The 23,017-nt window shown below is 44.1% G+C and overlaps 1 protein-coding gene across 1 annotated transcript; it reads left to right on the top strand.

Moving 5' to 3' along the window:
* The first annotated feature begins 1,686 nt into the window (after positions 1 to 1,686).
* Positions 1,687 to 3,127, top strand: LOC117324981. Its single transcript, XM_033880833.1, has 2 exons — positions 1,687 to 1,877; positions 2,207 to 3,127. Exon 2 carries the CDS (start codon positions 2,209 to 2,211, stop codon positions 2,560 to 2,562), a length of 354 nt encoding a protein of 117 aa, XP_033736724.1. The 5' UTR covers positions 1,687 to 1,877; positions 2,207 to 2,208; the 3' UTR covers positions 2,563 to 3,127.
* Positions 3,128 to 23,017: the final 19,890 nt, after the last annotated feature.

The following is a 23,017-nucleotide window of genomic DNA, read 5'->3' as shown; positions in this document are numbered from 1 at the left end:
TCACAATTCAAATTTTCTCTCTGAGTTTAAACACTGCTATTGGTGGATTTGATGTGAAAATTACAATATATATATATATATATATATATATAACATTTTTAACAGTGAAATATCGAAAATTATTTATTCTATAAAAGTGATATTTTCACTAAAGTGAAAAATATTAGAATTGACTAATCAAAACACTATACTTGCAAACGACAATGGGGAATATGAAAAGCTGACCCAGTATATTTTGCTTTAGAATGTAATTAAGAGAATATCTAACAGTATCCTAAGTAATACCAAATATATTGCACGAGTGGGGCTAATATTTTGATATTTTTCACGAGTGCGCAGACTGCATTTTGATATTTTTCACTCGTGCTGCGCACTCGTGAAAAATATCAAATATCAGCCCCACTCGTGAAATATATTTCGTATTACTGCAGATACTGTCAGATAGATAACCTCTCACAGAGGCCAGATAACGTCTCTTCTTACACTGTAAATATTAACTGATCAACATGCGACACCAACAGCCCCGAGGTCTTAATGGTAGAATACTTTCGATTCTAGGTATGACTTTCGTCTACAGGAGCCAAATGAAATTCTACCTGACAGAGATGGTAAACAATCCTGGTGTCACATAAAATGACGTCACAGAACTGATTGAGGTCGTTATTGTTTACTTTATAGTTTTAAACAGTAAGATTAGAATTTCTGGGAGTCGGAGCTACTGTTTACCCAGTAAACAGAGAATGTCCTATAGCACGTAACACGATCACCGATTTATCATTCAGCATTCATCAGTCATTTCAGTTGTCAAAACTTAGTCCCAAACAACCGACTGGAACTTTCATTTGCAAAAGTAGACACACACTTGCACTCTCGCGATGGATCATGCTACAGGTGTATATATATGTGTACATCATTTTAAAGCAACTGTTATGAATTAGAACGAGTTCATCCTTAAACTGTGGGCACAAGTTAATCACAGACGATACGCCCCCTCCCCAGTCGGAAACAAAATATAGCAATAGTCTGAGTCGTGTTGGTGTTAACCCCCCCCCCCCCCCCCCCCCCCCCATCACGTACCACGTTCGGCATTACCACACGATGTGTGCTGAGAGACGGAGACTGAAATCCGTATTGTCAGCCTCGGCGGTACAGGACCTCGGGGCCTTTTGGTTTGTGCAAAGAAAACTGCAATGCATCATGCACATTTATTACTGCAGCATCGTGTTGGCAGTTATATATAGTGCGAGTCAAATTGTAGACATGCCAACACGAACGGTATGCTGTTATGTTCTATAAGAAAACGGTGCAGCTCAAGACAAGCTGGAAAGTCTCCATCTTGTACGAGTTTTATATTAGTACACTTTGTACCTGCAGCTGTTTCACCACTTACCCGCCACTGCACTCAATTGTCCACATATTTACAAACAGCTTTTAAAACGGACGTGACCCGATTCTATTAGCGTCGTCTGTTAGAAACTGGAGACCAATTGCAATTAAGAAACCATTAAACTTCCGACCTGATTCTAGACATGATCAATAAGTAACAAAATATTAAACAACCATATATAGCAACAGTACTTTTAACAGATTTATTTCTCTTTGTTTGAGACACAATCAATATCTGTCGGCGATCAAAACAAGGGCCACGTGATGTATTTCGCCGGGACTGAGTAGTGTTTGTAAACTCACATCCTATGTGGATTTCTCAAGGTCGTTCGAGCAGCTTGTTTACGTGAAAAATTCTACGGGGTTCAACTTCCCGCGACAGGGGCTGGGTATATAAACGTCTGCACGCCTTCGCTAACCAAAACAATCTCGAGACTCAAGACACAGAAGGAAAAATTGTCGCAGTTTTCGTCTCAAAACATCGAAAACCAGTAAGTACAGCTTTGTCATAGCCTTTATGTTACACTGATAGTTCATAATTATCAAGTTTAGTTGGTTGTCATCACAATATTTGATTATGACAGATTTTTTTTTCTTTAAGTTGGTATTTTTTTTGTGTGGTGCGATTTTTTTTCTTTCGTTTTTTAAATTCATATTCAACGTTATTCAGATTTATAATTTTGATTGGTAGACTTTTCCCACATGCATCTTTGTTCTTGAACATACACAAGTTAATTTAGAAAAGATAAAAAAAAATGAAATGATAATATTAAAGGTACTTAATTAAACCGCTACATGACGGTCTTTATAATGTTTACAGGAATGGACCCCAAACATTTCCACAAGCTCGGGGGTGGTAACGAGCCTCACTATGCCCCACACCTGAACACCGTACCGGCGCCCAAGTCTGTCGATTATAATTGGCTGAATCAACCTGCCAAGAAGCCAAAAGTTAACCTCGCCAAGGCGAATGCTATTCAGATTGGACGTCAAGGGAGTGTGGATGATCCCAGTTCTCCGGTCGGATCCCCTACTCTGTCGGTGGGTTCGGCAGGAGCATCAGCCATGCCCAACTCGCCTCCAATTTCTACCTTCTCTTTCAGCAACTTCGCCACCCAACCAACACAACTTAAATCGGAGAAGCAATTCTATCATGCATTTGACTTCAAATCTTAGACGTACTGGGTTGGAATCTCGAGGACAACAAATATCGGAACGGTGTAAATAGCTAGCAAAATTATTTGGAAATAAACCATAAAACGGGTTTCTGAGTCAGTATTCAGGATTTCTGATATACGGACATTCGAAGCGGATGGACGGACATTGGAAGATGCTTAATTATCACTGAGGTACTTTTAATTGGCGTGTATTCTAAGTCATTGGCATCAAAACATTCATGAATGACAAGTGTATCGTATAACTTGTCTTGAGGGTAAATGTGTACTGGGACAGAAATGTATGTAAACAGTAGATCTAGTCTGTTTGACGTCGCCGCTGATTGTTTGACTATTTCCATACATAACCGCAAAGTTTGTGTTAGATGAGGATTAATTGGGCGTTGTGATGAACTAAGGTAAAACTTAATTTACATGCATTGTACAAGTGTGCTATTTCATTTTCTTGCAAGGGGAATACGAGTGTGTATATAGGGAGAAAGAGAGTTTTGAATTTTGCTTGTTTACATTTATTTTTCATAATTGCATATTGAATAAACCATATTTTTGTAAAAAAAAAAAAAAAAGTTTTAATTTTATTTACTGGCTTGGTGTTCTTTCGTAAATACTGTATTTAATATGCTGGAACTCATTGGGAAAGAAGACATTGCGAGACATAGATTCTGTTTCTGTTGTTTTAATACGAATTACTTGCTATTGTACTAGATTATAACTACATGTATTTGGCCGGTAACAGGACGCGGCCGCAATGTTTGTAAACAACTACCACGTGGCCAGATATGTCGGAACACGTCTGACTAATTCATGACATGTCACAACCCCAGAGAGGTCTCGATGGTTGCACATGCGCACACAGCGATATTACTCCGACCTTAGCGGCCTTGAACTGCAACCGGGCCGGGCTTTATCGACGGAAATATCACAAGTCGGTTAACTGGTGACAGCATGTACTTCCATTGACCCATGCAGTGTCTATATTGTTAAGTGCGGAATTGCACGGTTAGATTAAAACAGCTCTGCTCCTTTTATGGTCTGAAGTGTGCATTCATTAACTTTGACACATTACTGTAAATTAGCAGCAGCTAAAAATAGAGACGGACTATATACGACTCCATTTGATTCCATTATATTGTTATGTAGTATAAATTAAATCTGTGCGGCCTGCGAAACTCTTTAGGGGAAATGTGGTTACATTTCTGAACACGGAATTAATGTATTGGAAGGTGTTTGTTTTTGTTAGATCTTGACCTAGATAGCTAGGTCTCTGTTGATATCCAATATTATATATTACCGTATTTCCGCTAAACCAATCCGGAAATGTATACTTTTTAAAGATTTAAGATATTCTAGTTAAGGTCCACGGTAAGATGGGGATTTCTTTAAAAAAATGTGAAATTCTTCCACGCACGGGTTTATCACTACAATCTTTACAAGGTTTTTCCAAAAACGATAATAATTTGGGGAACTACTATGCATGGTGTCTTTTATTTAAAAGCTCACAGGATGACGTACGATCACCGACAACCAAATATCTGAAGATATGAACAATTCCTTCCAACTAAGAAGAGTTGAGGAAGACCGATTGGGGAATTTTCTATCATTTTTAGGTCGGTGAGCTTACGCCATGATGCGGCGTCTGTCGTCCGCCCACCGTCCACATTTGCTTTAAATCGCTACTAGTCATAAAATACTGAATGGATTTTAACCAGATTTGGTCAGATCTTTGGGAGAATGGGAACAGATTTTGCATTTATGGCGATTCTGACTCCTATAAGGGCCAGAGGGGTGGGTTCAAATGGGGAAATATAGGTAATTTCTTTAAATCGCTTCTAGTCATAAAGTTATTGATGGATTTGAACTCAATTTGGTGAGAAACATCCTTGGGGTAAGGGGAAAAGCTTCAGCATAAACGGTGACTGACCCCTAAGGGGCATGGCCCAATAGGGGAAATAATAGATGTTAATCTTTTAAATCGCTACTAGTCATAAAGTGCTGAATTTATTTTAACCAAATATGCAGAAATATCGTTGATGAAAGGTGAACAGACTTTGTACAAATGACGACTCTGACCCACTGGGACTAGAGGTACGGGTCCAATAGGGGAAATTGAGGTAAATCATTTAAATCCCTATTAGTCCTAAACGAATTTAGATGAAATTAAATGAAGCTTTATTGCACAAAGGAGATATATTGTTTTATAAATGGAGGGTTTGAGTCTCTTAGGGCTGGAGTGAGGGGGCTTAATAGGGGAAATGGGGAAAAAGAAGAAAAAAAACCCCATTTAAACCATAGTTGGAAGATGTCGCAAAAAAAAAAAACCCAAAAACAAAACGTAGAAAAATAATTGTAATGCAACTTAAACTATTCCTGCCATGATTACCGAAATATCCAGGTGAGCGATGCAGGCCCTTGGGCCTCTTGTTTATTTCGCAAGGCATAACGTTTTGCGGCAGTAGAAAGTTTAAGAATCAGGAATCATCTATAACAGTTGGGTGTTTCTACGTTTCCTGTGGTTAGAAAGAACTTCCAGGCCTGCTCGTGATAAAAGAACACGAACAGCTCCTTTCTTTTGTTTTGGCTATCCACAAAACATGGCTAGTCTCGTAATCTTACAATTTATGGAAAATCGGGAAACGAATTTCTGGTCTTGCAGGGATATACTGTTGAATAGATGTCGGTATACTCAGTGGTCGGATAAGACAGGTACATATGTCAGGTGAAATTAAAAACAAGTTCTGGAAATCAAAATTCACATCATCGTAAAACAACAAACGAAGACAAATGAAAACTGATTAAAGCGTGGTTTGAATGACACTGAAGACTCGATAACACTAATATGTAATGATAAGGTCTGGTGGACAGCGATGTATCCATACGGATGAGTTGTTTAGTGTTTTCGTCGACGAAAACCTGCTACGTGGCCTTCTGTTTACCATACAAGTTTAAAAGTTCAAGTTTTCCATTTAGCGATCTTTCTAGCGAGCCTGATATGATCACTAGACGGAAATCAGAACAACAGTGTCGCATGCATTGAGGATCATTGACCTTGTCACAATAGTACGACGGGTTTGTCCTTCGAAACTGCTCACAAGAGAATTTTAAAGGGACAATTTATTCAACGAACGTTTTCTTTTTATTAAAAACAAAATACTGAATATCACTTATCTAGCATACAAAAAACGTGATAAGTTCTTTCAAAGTGGCGGTCATTTATTTTCTTAACAAGTAAAAATGACAACTCATCTTAAATTCATGTTATTGCGTTCCCATTTATTTATCTATTTTCTGTTTATTTATTTTTTTATTATTGAACGTTAGGTACTGGCCTTTGGTAACTATCGTAGCAGTCCAAGGGAGACTAATCTCATGGAACTGTTACTGAGCACAGATAACGGGTTAATGAAAATCATTGCTATATTTTTTTATATGATTAGAATGCATATCATTATTATACATAACAATATGGAGATCAGTATTATAATCATATTGAAATTGATCAATCTGTGACATGATGAAGTCAAAATTATCTTATTAAATCTGACGAAAAATAGTGGCTTTGTGGCATGAATGAAACCTATACATAAAGGATAGGTCACTGTGGACATCCATTCTATAGTTTGACCAAACCTGTACATAACGGACAGGTCACTGTGGACATCCATTATATAGTTTAACCAAACCTGTACATAACGGATAGGTCACTGTGGACATCCATTCTATAGTTTGACCAAACCTGTACATAACGGACAGGTCACTGTGGACATCCATTCTATAGTTTGACCAAACCTGTACATAACGGACAGGTCACTGTGGACATCCATTCTATAGTTTGACCAAACCTGTACATAACAGATAGGTCGCTGTGGACATCCATTCTATAGTTTGACCAAACCTGTACATAAGACGTGTTTACCTCATCTGTCAATCAGTATTTCCTTGTCTATCAGTATTTCCCTTGTCTAACAGCGTTTCCTTGTCTGTATATCAGTGTTTCCCTCGTCTGCCTATCAGTGTTTCCCTCGTCTGTAAATCAGTGTTTCCCTCGTCTGTCTATCAGTGTTTCCTTGTCTGTCTGTCAGTTCCCCTCGTCGGTTTATCAGTGTTTCCCTCGTCTGTCTATCAGTGTTTCCCTCGTCTGCCTATCAGTGTTTCCCTTCGTCTGTCTATCAGTGTTTCCCTCGTCTGTCTGTCAGTGTTTCCCTCGTCTATCAGTGTTTCCTTCGTCTATCTGTCAGTGTTTCCCTCGTCTGTCTATCAGTGTTTCCCTCGTCTGTCTGCCAGTGTTTCCATTGTCTGTCTGTCAGTGTTTCCCTCGTCTGTCTATCAGTGTTTCCTCGTCTGTCTGCCAGTGTTTCCTTCGTCTGTCTATCAGTGTTTCCTTCGTCTGTCTATCAGTGTTTCCTTGTCTGTCTATCAGTGTTTCCCTCGTCTGTCACTGTTTACCTCGTCTGTCTGTCAGTGTTCCCTCTTGTTTATCAGTGTTTCCCTCGTCAGTTTATCAGTGTTTCCTCGTCTGTCTATCAGTGTTTCCCTCGTTTGTCTAAGAGTGCTTCCTCGTCTGCCTATCAGTATTTCCCTCGTCTGTCTATCAGTGTTTCCCTCATCTGTTTATCAGTATTTTCCTCGTCTGTCTGTCAGTGTTTCCCTCGTCTGTCTATCAGTTTCCCTTGTCTGTCTGTCAGTGTTTCCCCCGTTTGTCTGAGTGCTTCACTCGTCTGCGTATCAGTATTTCCCTCGTGTGTCGATCAGAGTTTCCCTCGTCTGTCTATCAGTGTTTCCCTCGTGTGTCTGTCAGTGTTTCCCTCGTCTGTCTGTCAGTGTTTCCTTGTCTGTCTCAGTGTTTCCCCGTTTGTCTGAGTGCTTCACTCGTCTGCTTATCAGTATTTCCCTCGTGTGTCGATCAGAGTTTCCCTCGTCTGTCTATCAGTGTTTCCCTCGTGTCTGTAGTGTTTCCCTCGTCTGTCTGTCAGTGTTTCCTTGTCTGTCTCAGTGTTTCCCTCGTCTGTCTGTTAGTATTTCCCTCGTCTGTCTATCATTGTTTCCTCGTCTGTCTATTAGTGTTTCCTTGTCTCTATCAGTGTTTCCCTCGTCTGCCTATCAGTATTTCCCTCGTGTGTCGACCAGTATTTCCCTCGTCTATCAGTGTTTCCTCGTCTGTCTCAGTGTTTCTCTCGTCTGTTTATCAGTTTCCTCGTCTGTCTATCAGTGTTTCCCTCATCTGCCTATCAGTGTTTCCCTCATCTGTTTATCAGTATTTTCCTCGTCTGTCTGTCAGTGTTTTCCTCGTCTGTCTGTCAGTGTTTCCCTCGTCTGTTTATCAGTGTTTCCCTCGTCAGTTTATCAGTGTTTCCTCGTCTGTCTATCAGTGTTTCCCTCGTTTGTCTATGAGTGCTTCCCTCGTCTACCTATCAGTATTTCCCTCGTCTGTCTATCAGTATTTCCTCGTCTGTCTATCAGTGTTTCCATTATCTGTTTATCAGTATTTCCCTCGTCTGTCAGTGTTTCCCTCGTCTGTCTATCAGTGTTTCCCTTGTCTGTCTGTTTCCCCTCGTCTGTCTTTCAGTGTTTCCCTCGTTTGTCTATGAGTGCTTCACTCGTCTGCTTATCAGTATTTCCCTCGTGTGTCGATCAGTTTCCCTCGTCTGTCTATCAGTGTTTCCCTCGTCTGTCTATCAGTGTTTCCCTCATCTGTCTGTCAGTATTCCCCTCGTCTGTCTGTCAGTTTCCTTGTCTGTCTCAGTGTTTCCCTCGTCTGTCTGTTAGTATTTCCCTCGTCTGTCTATCAGTGTTTCCTCGTCTGTCTATCAGTTTCCTTGTCTGTCTATCAGTGTTTCCCTCGTTTGTCTATGAGTGCTTCCCTCGTCTGCCTATCAGTATTTCCCTCGTGTGTCGACCAGTATTTCCCTCGTTTATCTATCAGTGTTTCCTCGTCTGTCTGTCAGTGTTTCCCTCATCTGCCTATCAGTGTTTCCCTCATCTGTTTATCAGTATTTCCCTCGTCTGTCTGTCAGTGTTTTCCTCGTCTGTCTGTCAGTGTTTCCCTCGTCTGTTTATCAGTGTTTCCCTCGTCAGTTTATCAGTGTTTCCTCGTCTGTCTATCAGTGTTTCCCTCGTTTGTCTGAGTGCTTCCCTCGTCTGCCTATCAGTATTTCCCTCGTCTGTCTATCAGTGTTTCCATCATCTGTCTATCAGTATTTCCCTCGTCTGTCAGTGTTTCCCTCGTCTGTCTATCAGTGTTTCCCTTGTCTGTCTGTTTCCCCTCGTCTGTTTTTCAGTGTTTCCCTCGTTTGTCTATGAGTGCTTCACTCGTCTGCTTATCAGTATTTCCCTCGTGTGTCGATCAGTGTTCCATTGTCTGTCTATCAGTATTTCCCTCGTCTGTCTTTCAGTGTTTCCTTGTCTGTCTATCAGTGTTCCCCTCGTCTGTCTATCAGTGTTTCCCTCGTCTGTCTATCAGTGTTTCCCTCATCTGTCTATCAGTGGTTCCTCATCTGTCTATCAGTGGTTCCTCATCTGTCTCAGTGTTTCCCTCGTCTGTATATAAGTGTTTTCCTGTCTATCTATCAGTATTTCCCTCGTCTGTCTATCAGTGTTTCCATCATCTGTCTATCAGTATTTCCCTCGTCTGTCAGTGTTTCCCTCGTCTGTTTATCAGTGTTTCCCTCGTTTGTCTATGAGTGCTTCACTCGTCTGCTTATCATTATTTCCCTCGTGTGTCGATCAGTGTTCCATTGTCTGTCTATCAGTATTTCCCTCGTCTGCCTTTCAGTGTTTCCTTGTCTGTCTATCAGTGGTTCCCTCGTCTGTCTATCAGTGTTTCCCTCATCTGTCTATCAGTGTTTCCCTCATCTGTCTGTCAGTATTCCCCTCGTCTGTCTATCAGTGTTCCCCTCGTCTGTCTATCAGTGTTCCCCTCGTCTGTCTATCAGTGTTCCCCTCGTCTGTCTATCAGTATTTCCCTCGTCTGCCTTTCAGTGTTTCCTTGTCTGTCTCAGTGTTTCCCTCGTCTGTATATCAGTGTTTCTCTCGTCTGTCTTTCAAAGGGAGAATGTCTGTTTATTTCTTATCAAAAGAGAAAAAGCAAACCCAATTTTACCCAAAAAATACTACAAATTTATTTTTTGCTATTTTTTATGGAAATTCTGCAGTGTACATTGCTGTGATAACAAATGTCTTGTCCTTTTTTGTATACTGGGAAACTTGTTTAGAGACAAGCATGAATATGTGTGAAATGTTTACAGTATGGAGTAGTGAAAAATTCACAACAGTAAATTATTTAATATGTTCCCTCCTGGGTGTACATTCATGACAGACTTTACATTAATGACAGACTTTACATTAATGACAGAAGTTAACAATGTTGAATGTTTCCCACCATACAGTAATAGTACAGACTTTTCATAGTTGATAAGTTGATCAACTTATTAAAATGTTAAACAAATTTTAAGATAGTAAATCCAAACAAACCTGAAAAAACTTACAACATGCACGACCGGCCTTGGCTTAAGCCCCAACAAATTACACTTCTTCATCCAAACTGTGAAAACCTTCAGAAAATCATTCTGACTTAAGTGTCTACTAGCTGTTACAAAATCAGTTCTTGGCAGTTATTCTTGTTATATATTCTCGGCAATTTACACAAAAATAGCATCGGAATACATGTAAATGTATCAGAAACATGAATGCCTTTTCATATAGTTATGAGGTTTATCAATAACCAACTGAACACCTATATCAACTTAATACCCTTCAGTAGATTTTTAAAGTGTATATAGCACATCACTTGTGATATATATATATAATGACTTCTGAATAAAGCTATGAAAACAAATCAATTACATCTGAATATCATTTATGTTCATTTAAACACATTTAAACATGGCTGTGTGTATTTTGACCTACCCATAACTCCCCATCTATCAAAATTATTTGTTACAGACATCAACAAAGGGCCATAACTCAGTTCAGTTTTAATAATTTCAGTATACAAGATTAGAACAAGCCAACAGATACTTCAATTTGATCATTATTGGATGAGGTGTGGAATAGTCGTCAATATCTACTGTACTCATATTGGAGTCCAGACAAGTCCAGTACATGTAGTACAAACGGCTGTCTGGGGGTCCAGACAAGTCCAGTACATGTAGTACAAACATCTGTCTGGGGGTCCAGACAAGTCCAGTACATGTAGTACAAACGGCTGTCTGGGGGTCCAGACAAATCCAGGACATGTAGTACAAACATCTGTCTGGGGGTCCAGACAAGTCCAGTACATGTAGTACAAACGGCTGTCTGGGGGTCCAGACAAATCCAGGACATGTAGTACAAACATCTGTCTGGGGGTCCAGACAAATCCAGTACATGTAGTACAAACGGCTGTCTGGGGGTCCAGACAAGTCCAGGACATGTAGTACAAACGGCTGTCTGGGGGTCCAGACAAATCCAGGACATGTAGTACAAACGGCTGTCTGGGGGTCCAGACAAATCCAGGACATGTAGTACAAACATCTGTCTGGGGGTCCAGACAAGTCCAGTACATGTAGTACAAACATCTGTCTGGGGGTCCAGACAAGTCCAGTACATGTAGTACAAACATCTGTCTGGGGGTCCAGACAAATCCAGGACATGTAGTACAAACGGCTGTCTGGGGGTCCAGACAAATCCAGGACATGTAGTACAAACATCTGTCTGGGGGTCCAGACAAGTCCAGTACATGTAGTACAAACATCTGTCTGGGGGTCCAGACAAATCCAGGACATGTAGTACAAACGGCTGTCTGGGGGTCCAGACAAATCCAGGACATGTAGTACAAACGGCTGTCTGGGGGTCCAGACAAGTCCAGTACATGTAGTACAAACGGCTGTCTGGGGGTCCAGACAAATCCAGGACATGTAGTACAAACATCTGTCTGGGGGTCCAGACAAATCCAGTACATGTAGTACAAACGGCTGTCTGGGGGTCCAGACAAGTCCAGGACATGTAGTACAAACATCTGTCTGGGGGTCCAGACAAATCCAGGACATGTAGTACAAACATCTGTCTGGGGGTCCAGACAAGTCCAGGACATGTAGTACAAACGGCTGTCTGGGGGTCCAGACAAATCCAGTATATGTAGTACAAACATCTGTCTGGGGGTCCAGACAAATCCAGGACATGTAGTACAAACGGCTGTCTGGGGGTCCAGACAAATCCAGTATATGTAGTACAAACATCTGTCTGGGAGTCCAGACAAATCCAGGACATGTAGTACAAACATCTGTCTGGGGGTCCAGACAAGTCCAGTACATGTAGTACAAACATCTGTCTGGGGGTCCAGACAAATCCAGGACATGTAGTACAAACGGCTGTCTGGGGGTCCAGACAAATCCAGTACATGTAGTACAAACGGCTGTCTGGGGGTCCAGACAAGTCCAGGACATGTAGTACAAACATCTGTCTGGGGGTCCAGACAAGTCCAGTACATGTAGTACAAACGGCTGTCTGGGGGTCCAGACAAATCCAGGACATGTAGTACAAACATCTGTCTGGGGGTCCAGACAAATCCAGTACATGTAGTACAAACATCTGTCTGGGGGTCCAGACAAGTCCAGGACATGTAGTACAAACATCTGTCTGGGGGTCCAGACAAATCCAGTACATGTAGTACAAACATCTGTCTGGGGGTCCAGACAAGTCTAGGACATGTAGTACAAACATCTGTCTGGGGGTCCAGACAAGTCTAGGACATGTAGTACAAACATCTGTCTGGGGGTCCAGACAAGTCCAGTACATGTAGTACAAACATCTGTCTGGGAGTCCAGACAAATCCAGGACATGTAGTACAAACATCTGTCTGGGGGTCCAGACAAATCCAGTATATGTAGTACAAACATCTGTCTGGGGGTCCAGACAAGTCCAGTACATGTAGTACAAACATCTGTCTGGGGGTCCAGACAAATCCAGTATATGTAGTACAAACATCTGTCTGGGGGTCCAGACAAGTCCAGGACATGTAGTACAAACATCTGTCTGGGGGTCCAGACAAATCCAGGACATGTAGTACAAACGGCTGTCTGGGGGTCCAGACAAATCCAGGACATGTAGTACAAACATCTGTCTGGGGGTCCAGACAAGTCCAGGACATGTAGTACAAACGGCTGTCTGGGGGTCCAGACAAATCCAGTATATGTACAAGTACAAACGGCTGTCTGGGGGTCCAGACAAGTCCAGTATATGTAGTACAAACGGCTGTCTGGGGGTCCAGACAAATCCAGTACATGTAGTACAAACGGCTGTCTGGGGGTCCAGACAAATCCAGGACATGTAGTACAAACATCTGTCTGGGGGTCCAGACAAGTCCAGGACATGTAGTACAAACGGCTGTCTGGGGGTCCAGACAAATCCAGTACATGTAGTACAAACGGCTGTCTGGGGGTCCAGACAAATCCAGGACATGTAGTACAAACATCTGTCTGGGGGTCCAGACAAATCCAGTATATGTACAAGTACAAACGGCTGTCTGGGGGTCCAGACAAATCCAGTACATGTAGTACAAACATCTGTCTGGGGGTCCAGACAAATCCAGGACATGTAGTACAAACATCTGTCTGGGGGTCCAGACAAGTCCAGTACATGTAGTACAAACATCTGTCTGGGGGTCCAGACAAATCCAGGACATGTAGTACAAACATCTGTCTGGGAGTCCAGACAAGTCCAGTACATGTAGTACAAACATCTGTCTGGGGGTCCAGACAAGTCCAGTACATGTAGTACAAACATCTGTCTGGGGGTCCAGACAAGTCCAGGACATGTAGTACAAACATCTGTCTGGGGGTCCAGACAAGTCCAGTACATGTAGTACAAACATCTGTCTGGGAGTCCAGACAAATCCAGGACATGTAGTACAAACATCTGTCTGGGGGTCCAGACAAATCCAGTATATGTAGTACAAACATCTGTCTGGGGGTCCAGACAAGTCCAGGACATGTAGTACAAACATCTGTCTGGGGGTCCAGACAAATCCAGGACATGTAGTACAAACATCTGTCTGGGGGTCCAGACAAGTCCAGGACATGTAGTACAAACATCTGTCTGGGGGTCCAGACAAATCCAGGACATGTAGTACAAACGGCTGTCTGGGGGTCCAGACAAGTCCAGGACATGTAGTACAAACATCTGTCTGGGGGTCCAGACAAGTCCAGTACATGTAGTACAAACGGCTGTCTGGGGGTCCAGACAAATCCAGTATATGTAGTACAAACATCTGTCTGGGGGTCCAGACAAATCCAGGACATGTAGTACAAACATCTGTCTGGGGGTCCAGACAAGTCCAGTACATGTAGTACAAACGGCTGTCTGGGGGTCCAGACAAGTCCAGGACATGTAGTACAAACATCTGTCTGGGGGTCCAGACAAATCCAGTACATGTAGTACAAACATCTGTCTGGGGGTCCAGACAAATCCAGTATATGTAGTACAAACATCTGTCTGGGGGTCCAGACAAGTCCAGGACATGTAGTACAAACGGCTGTCTGGGGGTCCAGACAAGTCCAGTACATGTAGTACAAACATCTGTCTGGGGGTCCAGACAAGTCCAGGACATGTAGTACAAACATCTGTCTGGGGGTCCAGACAAGTCCAGGACATGTAGTACAAACGGCTGTCTGGGGGTCCAGACAAGTCCAGGACATGTAGTACAAACGGCTGTCTGGGGGTCCAGACAAGTCCAGTACATGTAGTACAAACATCTGTCTGGGGGTCCAGACAAATCCAGGACATGTAGTACAAACATCTGTCTGGGGGTCCAGACAAGTCCAGTATATGTAGTACAAACATCTGTCTGGGGGTCCAGACAAATCCAGTATATGTAGTACAAACGGCTGTCTGGGGGTCCAGACAAGTCCAGTATATGTAGTACAAACATCTGTCTGGGGGTCCAGACAAATCCAGGACATGTAGTACAAACGGCTGTCTGGGGGTCCAGACAAGTCCAGTATATGTAGTACAAACATCTGTCTGGGGGTCCAGACAAATCCAGGACATGTAGTACAAACGGCTGTCTGGGGGTCCAGACAAATCCAGGACATGTAGTACAAACATCTGTCTGGGGGTCCAGACAAATCCAGGACATGTAGTACAAACGGCTGTCTGGGGGTCCAGACAAATCCAGGACATGTAGTACAAATGGCTGTCTGGGGGTCCAGACAAATCCAGGACATGTAGTACAAACGGCTGTCTGGGGGTCCAGACAAGTCCAGTACATGTAGTACAAACATCTGTCTGGGGGTCCAGACAAGTCTAGGACATGTAGTACAAACATCTGTCTGGGGGTCCAGACAAATCCAGTACATGTAGTACAAACGGCTGTCTGGGGGTCCAGACAAGTCCAGGACATGTAGTACAAACATCTGTCTGGGGGTCCAGACAAGTCCAGGACATGTAGTACAAACGGCTGTCTGGGGGTCCAGACAAATCCAGGACATGTAGTACAAACATCTGTCTGGGGGTCCAAACAAGTCCAGGACATGTAGTACAAACATCTGTCTGGGGGTCCAGACAAGTCCAGTACATGTAGTACAAACATCTGTCTGGGGGTCCAGACAAGTCCAGTACATGTAGTACAAACATCTGTCTGGGGGTCCAGACAAGTCTAGTACATGTAGTACAAACGGCTGTCTGGGGGTCCAGACAAGTCCAGTACATGTAGTACAAACATCTGTCTGGGGGTCCAGACAAGTCCAGTACATGTAGTACAAACGGCTGTCTGGGGGTCCAGACAAATCCAGTACATGTAGTACAAACATCTGTCTGGGGGTCCAGACAAATCCAGTACATGTAGTACAAACATCTGTCTGGGGGTCCAGACAAGTCCAGTACATGTAGTACAAACATCTGTCTGGGGGTCCAGACAAGTCCAGTACATGTAGTACAAACGGCTGTCTGGGGGTCCAGACAAATCCAGTACATGTAGTACAAACATCTGTCTGGGGGTCCAGACAAGTCCAGTACATGTAGTACAAACATCTGTCTGGGGGTCCAGACAAATCCAGGACATGTAGTACAAACATCTGTCTGGGGGTCCAGACAAGTCCAGGACATGTAGTACAAACATCTGTCTGGGGGTCCAAACAAATCCAGGACATGTAGTACAAACATCTGTCTGGGGGTCCAGACAAATCCAGGACATGTAGTACAAACATCTGTCTGGGGGTCCAGACAAGTCCAGTACATGTAGTACAAACATCTGTCTGGGGGTCCAGACAAGTCCAGTACATGTAGTACAAACGGCTGTCTGGGAGTCCAGACAAATCCAGGACATGTAGTACAAACATCTGTCTGGGGGTCCAGACAAGTCTAGTACATGTAGTACAAACATCTGTCTGGGGGTCCAGACAAGTCTAGGACATGTAGTACAAACGGCTGTCTGGGGGTCCAGACAAATCCAGGACATGTAGTACAAACATCTGTCTGGGGGTCCAGACAAATCCAGGACATGTAGTACAAACGGCTGTCTGGGGGTCCAGACAAGTCCAGTACATGTAGTACAAACATCTGTCTGGGGGTCCAGACAAGTCCAGTATATGTAGTACAAACGGCTGTCTGGGGGTCCAGACAAATCCAGTACATGTAGTACAAACATCTGTCTGGGGGTCCAGACAAATCCAGGACATGTAGTACAAACGGCTGTCTGGGGGTCCAGACAAATCCAGTATATGTAGTACAAACGGCTGTCTGGGGGTCCAGACAAATCCAGGACATGTAGTACAAACATCTGTCTGGGGGTCCAGACAAGTCCAGGACATGTAGTACAAACATCTGTCTGGGGGTCCAGACAAGTCTAGTACATGTAGTACAAACGGCTGTCTGGGGGTCCAGACAAATCCAGTACATGTAGTACAAACATCTGTCTGGGGGTCCAGACAAGTCCAGTACATGTAGTACAAACGGCTGTCTGGGGGTCCAGACAAATCCAGGACATGTAGTACAAACGGCTGTCTGGGGGTCCAGACAAATCCAGGACATGTAGTACAAACGGCTGTCTGGGGGTCCAGACAAATCCAGTACATGTAGTACAAACATCTGTCTGGGGGTCCAGACAAGTCCAGGACATGTAGTACAAACGGCTGTCTGGGGGTCCAGACAAATCCAGGACATGTAGTACAAATGGCTGTCTGGGGGTCCAGACAAGTCCAGTACATGTAGTACAAACGGCTGTCTGGGGGTCCAGACAAGTCCAGGACATGTAGTACAAACATCTGTCTGGGGGTCCAGACAAATCCAGTACATGTAGTACAAACGGCTGTCTGGGGGTCCAAACAAATCCAGGACATGTAGTACAAACATCTGTCTGGGGGTCCAGACAAGTCCAGTACATGTAGTACAAACGGCTGTCTGGGGGTCCAGACAAGTCCAGTACATGTAGTACAAACATCTGTCTGGGGGTCCAGACAAGTCCAGTACATGTAGTACAAACATCTGTCTGGGGGTCCAGACAAGTCCAGTACATGTAGTACAAACATCTGTCTGGGGGTCCAGACAAATCCAGTACATGTAGTACAAACGGCTGTCTGGGGGTCCAGACAAGTCCAGTACATGTAGTACAAACGGCTGTCTGGGGGTCCAGACAAATCCAGTACATGTAGTACAAACGGCTGTCTGGGGGTCCAGACAAATCCAGTACATGTAGTACAAACGGCTGTCTGGGGGTCCAGACAAGTCCATTACATGTAGTACAAACATCTGTCTGGGGGTCCAGACAAATCCAGTACATGTAGTACAAACGGCTGTCTGGGGGTCCAGACAAGTCCAGTACATGTAGTACAAACATCTGTCTGGGGGTCCAGACAAGTCTAGTACATGTAGTACAAACGGCTGTCTGGGGGTCCAGACAAATCCAGGACATGTAGTACAAACATCTGTCTGGGGGTCCAAACAAGTCTAGTACATGTAGTACAAACATCTGTCTGGGGGTCCAAACAAGTCCAGGACATGTAGTACAAACATCTGTCTGGGGGTCCAGACAAGTCCAGTACATGTAGTACAAACATCTGTCTGGGGGTCCAGACAAGTCCAGTACATGTAGTACAAACGGCTGTCTGGGGGTCCAGACAAATCCAGTACATGTAGTACAAACGGCTGTCTGGGGGTCCAAACAAGTCCAGGACATGTAGTACAAACATCTGTCTGGGGGTCCAGACAAGTCCAGTACATGTAGTACAAACATCTGTCTGGGGGTCCAGACAAGTCCAGTACATGTAGTACAAACGGCTGTCTGGGGGTCCAGACAAGTCCAGTACATGTAGTACAAACATCTGTCTGGGGGTCCAAACAAGTCCAGTACATGTAGTACAAACATCTGTCTGGGGGTCCAGACAAATCCAGTATATGTAGTACAAACATCTGTCTGGGGGTCCAGACAAGTCTAGTACATGTAGTACAAACATCTGTCTGGGGGTCCAGACAAGTCCAGGACATGTAGTACAAACGGCTGTCTGGGGGTCCAGACAAGTCCAGTACATGTAGTACAAACGGCTGTCTGGGGGTCCAGACAAATCCAGGACATGTAGTACAAACGGCTGTCTGGGGGTCCAGACAAGTCCAGGACATGTAGTACAAACATCTGTCTGGGGGTCCAAACAAATCCAGGACATGTAGTACAAACATCTGTCTGGGGGTCCAGACAAGTCCAGTACATGTAGTACAAACATCTGTCTGGGGGTCCAGACAAGTCCAGTACATGTAGTACAAACGGCTGTCTGGGGGTCCAGACAAGTCCAGGACATGTAGTACAAACGGCTGTCTGGGGGTCCAGACAAATCCAGGACATGTAGTACAAACATCTGTCTGGGGGTCCAGACAAGTCCAGGACATGTAGTACAAACATCTGTCTGGGGGTCCAGACAAGTCCAGTACATGTAGTACAAACGGCTGTCTGGGGGTCCAGACAAGTCCAGTATATGTAGTACAAACATCTGTCTAGGGGTCCAGACAAATCCAGGACATGTAGTACAAACGGCTGTCTGGGGGTCCAGACAAGTCCAGTACATGTAGTACAAACGGCTGTCTGGGGGTCCAGACAAGTCCAGGACATGTAGTACAAACATCTGTCTGGGGGTCCAGACAAGTCCAGTACATGTAGTACAAACATCTGTCTGGGGGTCCAGACAAGTCCAGTACATGTAGTACAAACGGCTGTCTGGGGGTCCAGACAAGTCCAGGACATGTAGTACAAACGGCTGTCTGGGGGTCCAGACAAATCCAGGACATGTAGTACAAACGGCTGTCTGGGGGTCCAGACAAATCCAGGACATGTAGTACAAACATCTGTCTGGGGGTCCAGACAAGTCCAGGACATGTAGTACAAACATCTGTCTGGGGGTCCAGACAAGTCTAGGACATGTAGTACAAACATCTGTCTGGGGGTCCAGACAAATCCAGGACATGTAGTACAAACATCTGTCTGGGGGTCCAGACAAGTCCAGTACATGTAGTACAAACATCTGTCTGGGGGTCCAGACAAGTCCAGTACATGTAGTACAAACATCTGTCTGGGGGTCCAGACAAGTCCAGTACATGTAGTACAAACGGCTGTCTGGGGGTCCAGACAAATCCAGTACATGTAGTACAAACGGCTGTCTGGGGGTCCAGACAAATCCAGTACATGTAGTACAAACATCTGTCTGGGGGTCCAGACAAGTCCAGTATATGTAGTACAAACATCTGTCTGGGGGTCCAGACAAGTCCAGTACATGTAGTACAAACATCTGTCTGGGGGTCCAGACAAGTCCAGTACATGTAGTACAAACATCTGTCTGGGGGTCCAGACAAGTCCAGTACATGTAGTACAAACATCTGTCTGGGGGTCCAGACAAGTCCAGTACATGTAGTACAAACATCTGTCTGGGGGTCCAGACAAGTCCAGTACATGTAGTACAAACGGCTGTCTGGGGGTCCAGACAAATCCAGTACATGTAGTACAAACAGCTGTCTGGGGGTCCAGACAAATCCAGTACATGTAGTACAAACATCTGTCTGGGGGTCCAGACAAGTCCAGTATATGTAGTACAAACATCTGTCTGGGGGTCCAGACAAGTCCAGTACATGTAGTACAAACATCTGTCTGGGGGTCCAGACAAGTCCAGTACATGTAGTACAAACATCTGTCTGGGGGTCCAGACAAGTCCAGTACATGTAGTACAAACATCTGTCTGGGGGTCCAGACAAATCCAGTACATGTAGTACAAACATCTGTCTGGGGGTCCAGACAAGTCCAGTACATGTAGTACAAACATCTGTCTGGGGGTCCAGACAAGTCCAGTACATGTAGTACAAACATCTGTCTGGGGGTCCAGACAAGTCCAGTACATGTAGTACAAACATCTGTCTGGGGGTCCAGACAAGTCCAGTACATGTAGTACAAACATCTGTCTGGGGGTCCAGACAAGTCCAGTACATGTAGTACAAACGGCTGTCTGGGGGTCCAGACAAGTCCAGTATATGTAGTACAAACATCTGTCTGGGGGTCCAGACAAGTCCAGTACATGTAGTACAAACATCTGTCTGGGGGTCCAGACAAGTCCAGTACATGTAGTACAAACATCTGTCTGGGGGTCCAGACAAGTCTAGTACATGTAGTACAAACATCTGTCTGGGGGTCCAGACAAGTCCAGTACATGTAGTACAAACGGCTGTCTGGGGGTCCAGACAAGTCCAGTACATGTAGTACAAACATCTGTCTGGGGGTCCAGACAAGTCCAGGACATGTAGTACAAACGGCTGTCTGGGGGTCCAGACAAATCCAGGACATGTAGTACAAACGGCTGTCTGGGGGTCCAGACAAGTCCAGGACATGTAGTACAAACATCTGTCTGGGGGTCCAGACAAGTCCAGTACATGTAGTACAAACATCTGTCTGGGGGTCCAGACAAGTCCAGTACATGTAGTACAAACATCTGTCTGGGGGTCCAGACAAATCCAGGACATGTAGTACAAACATCTGTCTGGGGGTCCAGACAAGTCCAGGACATGTAGTACAAACATCTGTCTGGGGGTCCAGACAAGTCCAGTACATGTAGTACAAACGGCTGTCTGGGGGTCCAGACAAATCCAAGACATGTAGTACAAACATCTGTCTGGGGGTCCAGACAAGTCCAGTACATGTAGTACAAACATCTGTCTGGGGGTCCAGACAAGTCTAGGACATGTAGTACAAACATCTGTCTGGGGGTCCAGACAAATCCAGGACATGTAGTACAAACATCTGTCTGGGGGTCCAGACAAGTCTAGGACATGTAGTACAAACATCTGTCTGGGGGTCCAGACAAATCCAGGACATGTAGTACAAACATCTGTCTGGGGGTCCAGACAAGTCCAGGACATGTAGTACAAACATCTGTCTGGGGGTCCAGACAAGTCCAGTACATGTAGTACAAACATCTGTCTGGGGGTCCAGACAAGTCCAGGACATGTAGTACAAACATCTGTCTGGGGGTCCAGACAAGTCCAGTACATGTAGTACAAACATCTGTCTGGGGGTCCAGACAAGTCCAGTACATGTAGTACAAACGGCTGTCTGGGGGTCCAGACAAGTCCAGTATATGTAGTACAAACATCTGTCTGGGGGTCCAGACAAGTCCAGTACATGTAGTACAAACATCTGTCTGGGGGTCCAGACAAGTCCAGTACATGTAGTACAAACATCTGTCTGGGGGTCCAGACAAGTCCAGTACATGTAGTACAAACATCTGTCTGGGGGCCCAGACAAATCCAGTACATGTAGTACAAACATCTGTCTGGGGGTCCAGACAAGTCCAGTACATGTAGTACAAACATCTGTCTGGGGGTCCAGACAAGTCCAGTACATGTAGTACAAACATCTGTCTGGGGGTCCAGACAAATCCAGGACATGTAGTACAAACATCTGTCTGGGGGTCCAGACAAGTCCAGTACATGTAGTACAAACGGCTGTCTGGGGGTCCAGACAAATCCAGTACATGTAGTACAAACGGCTGTCTGGGGGTCCAGACAAGTCCAGGACATGTAGTACAAACGGCTGTCTGGGGGTCCAGACAAATCCAGGACATGTAGTACAAACGGCTGTCTGGGGGTCCAGACAAGTCCAGTACATGTAGTACAAACATCTGTCTGGGGGTCCAGACAAGTCCAGGACATGTAGTACAAACATCTGTCTGGGGGTCCAAACAAATCCAGGACATGTAGTACAAACATCTGTCTGGGGGTCCAGACAAATCCAGGACATGTAGTACAAACATCTGTCTGGGGGTCCAGACAAATCCAGGACATGTAGTACAAACATCTGTCTGGGGGTCCAGACAAGTCCAGGACATGTAGTACAAACGGCTGTCTGGGGGTCCAGACAAATCCAGGACATGTAGTACAAACGGCTGTCTGGGGGTCCAGACAAGTCCAGTACACGTAGTACAAACGGCTGTCTGGGGGTCCAGACAAATCCAGGACATGTAGTACAAACGGCTGTCTGGGGGTCCAGACAAATCCAGGACATGTAGTACAAACGGCTGTCTGGGGGTCCAGACAAATCCAGTACATGTAGTACAAACATCTGTCTGGGGGTCCAGACAAATCCAGTACATGTAGTACAAACATCTGTCTGGGGGTCCAGACAAATCCAGGACATGTAGTACAAATGGCCTTCCATACTTATCCTGAAATAAGTCCAGGGAACCAACACATTAATACCTCTGCTTCAAAGTCAAAGGTTACTCATATTCTCTCCAACAAGTTATTTGAATCTAAGTTACAAACTGTCCATCATAGTAATTACACAACTCACATTATATTAAAACAGTTTCATTAACCTATATATAACATACACAAGAATACCATTTTTTACAACACATGTACAGCTGACTTAGCAACAATTGCAGCCTAAAAAATCTGAAAACTGTTCATAAATCTGTAGACTGTAACATTTCATAATCTCAGAAGTATCCATAGACTTTGAAAGATCAACAAAATATTTAATTCATAACTTTCTGGGCGTAAAAATTGAACGTGTAGAACAGTAATACAAAAAATTATGAATTATGCAATTGCTTTATAAATAGACCCAGTTCACCTGTGGTATCTATGTAATATATGTATATATAATCAGTGATGTGATGCAGCTGCTGAATTTTTAGTTTAAACAATGTCATTTAACTTGTTAACCATCTCTTGATATAGTAGTATTATGTACATACCTTATAGATTGGACTCAAAAATAGCACTATTTTTATGCAACATAAAAAAGAACATTGACAAAAGATACTACAGGTGATGTTAGGTAGTTGTATAGCAAGTAATAGTAGGTAGGAGATCTAAGGGTATCCCAAATCCCCCTTGAAATTTACAAAGCACATGTGCGTACACAGAATGTGTACCAGAAGGCACTTGAAGCTTTCAGAATCTTAACACTAGGACCCAGTTTCATCGAAATTCCTTATATCAAGGAGAATCTT

Source organism: Pecten maximus, chromosome 4 (assembly GCF_902652985.1).
Source record: "Pecten maximus chromosome 4, xPecMax1.1, whole genome shotgun sequence".
In the NCBI taxonomy this organism is placed as follows: domain Eukaryota; kingdom Metazoa; phylum Mollusca; class Bivalvia; order Pectinida; family Pectinidae; genus Pecten; species Pecten maximus.
The sequence above is the reverse complement of the archived record's forward strand: the minus strand, read 5'-3'. Positions and strand labels throughout refer to the sequence as shown.

Coding starts and splice junctions, on each gene's coding strand:
- LOC117324981 (XM_033880833.1), top strand. CDS start 2,209: ATGGACCCCAAACATTTCCACAAGCTCGGGGGTGGTAACGAGCCTCAC.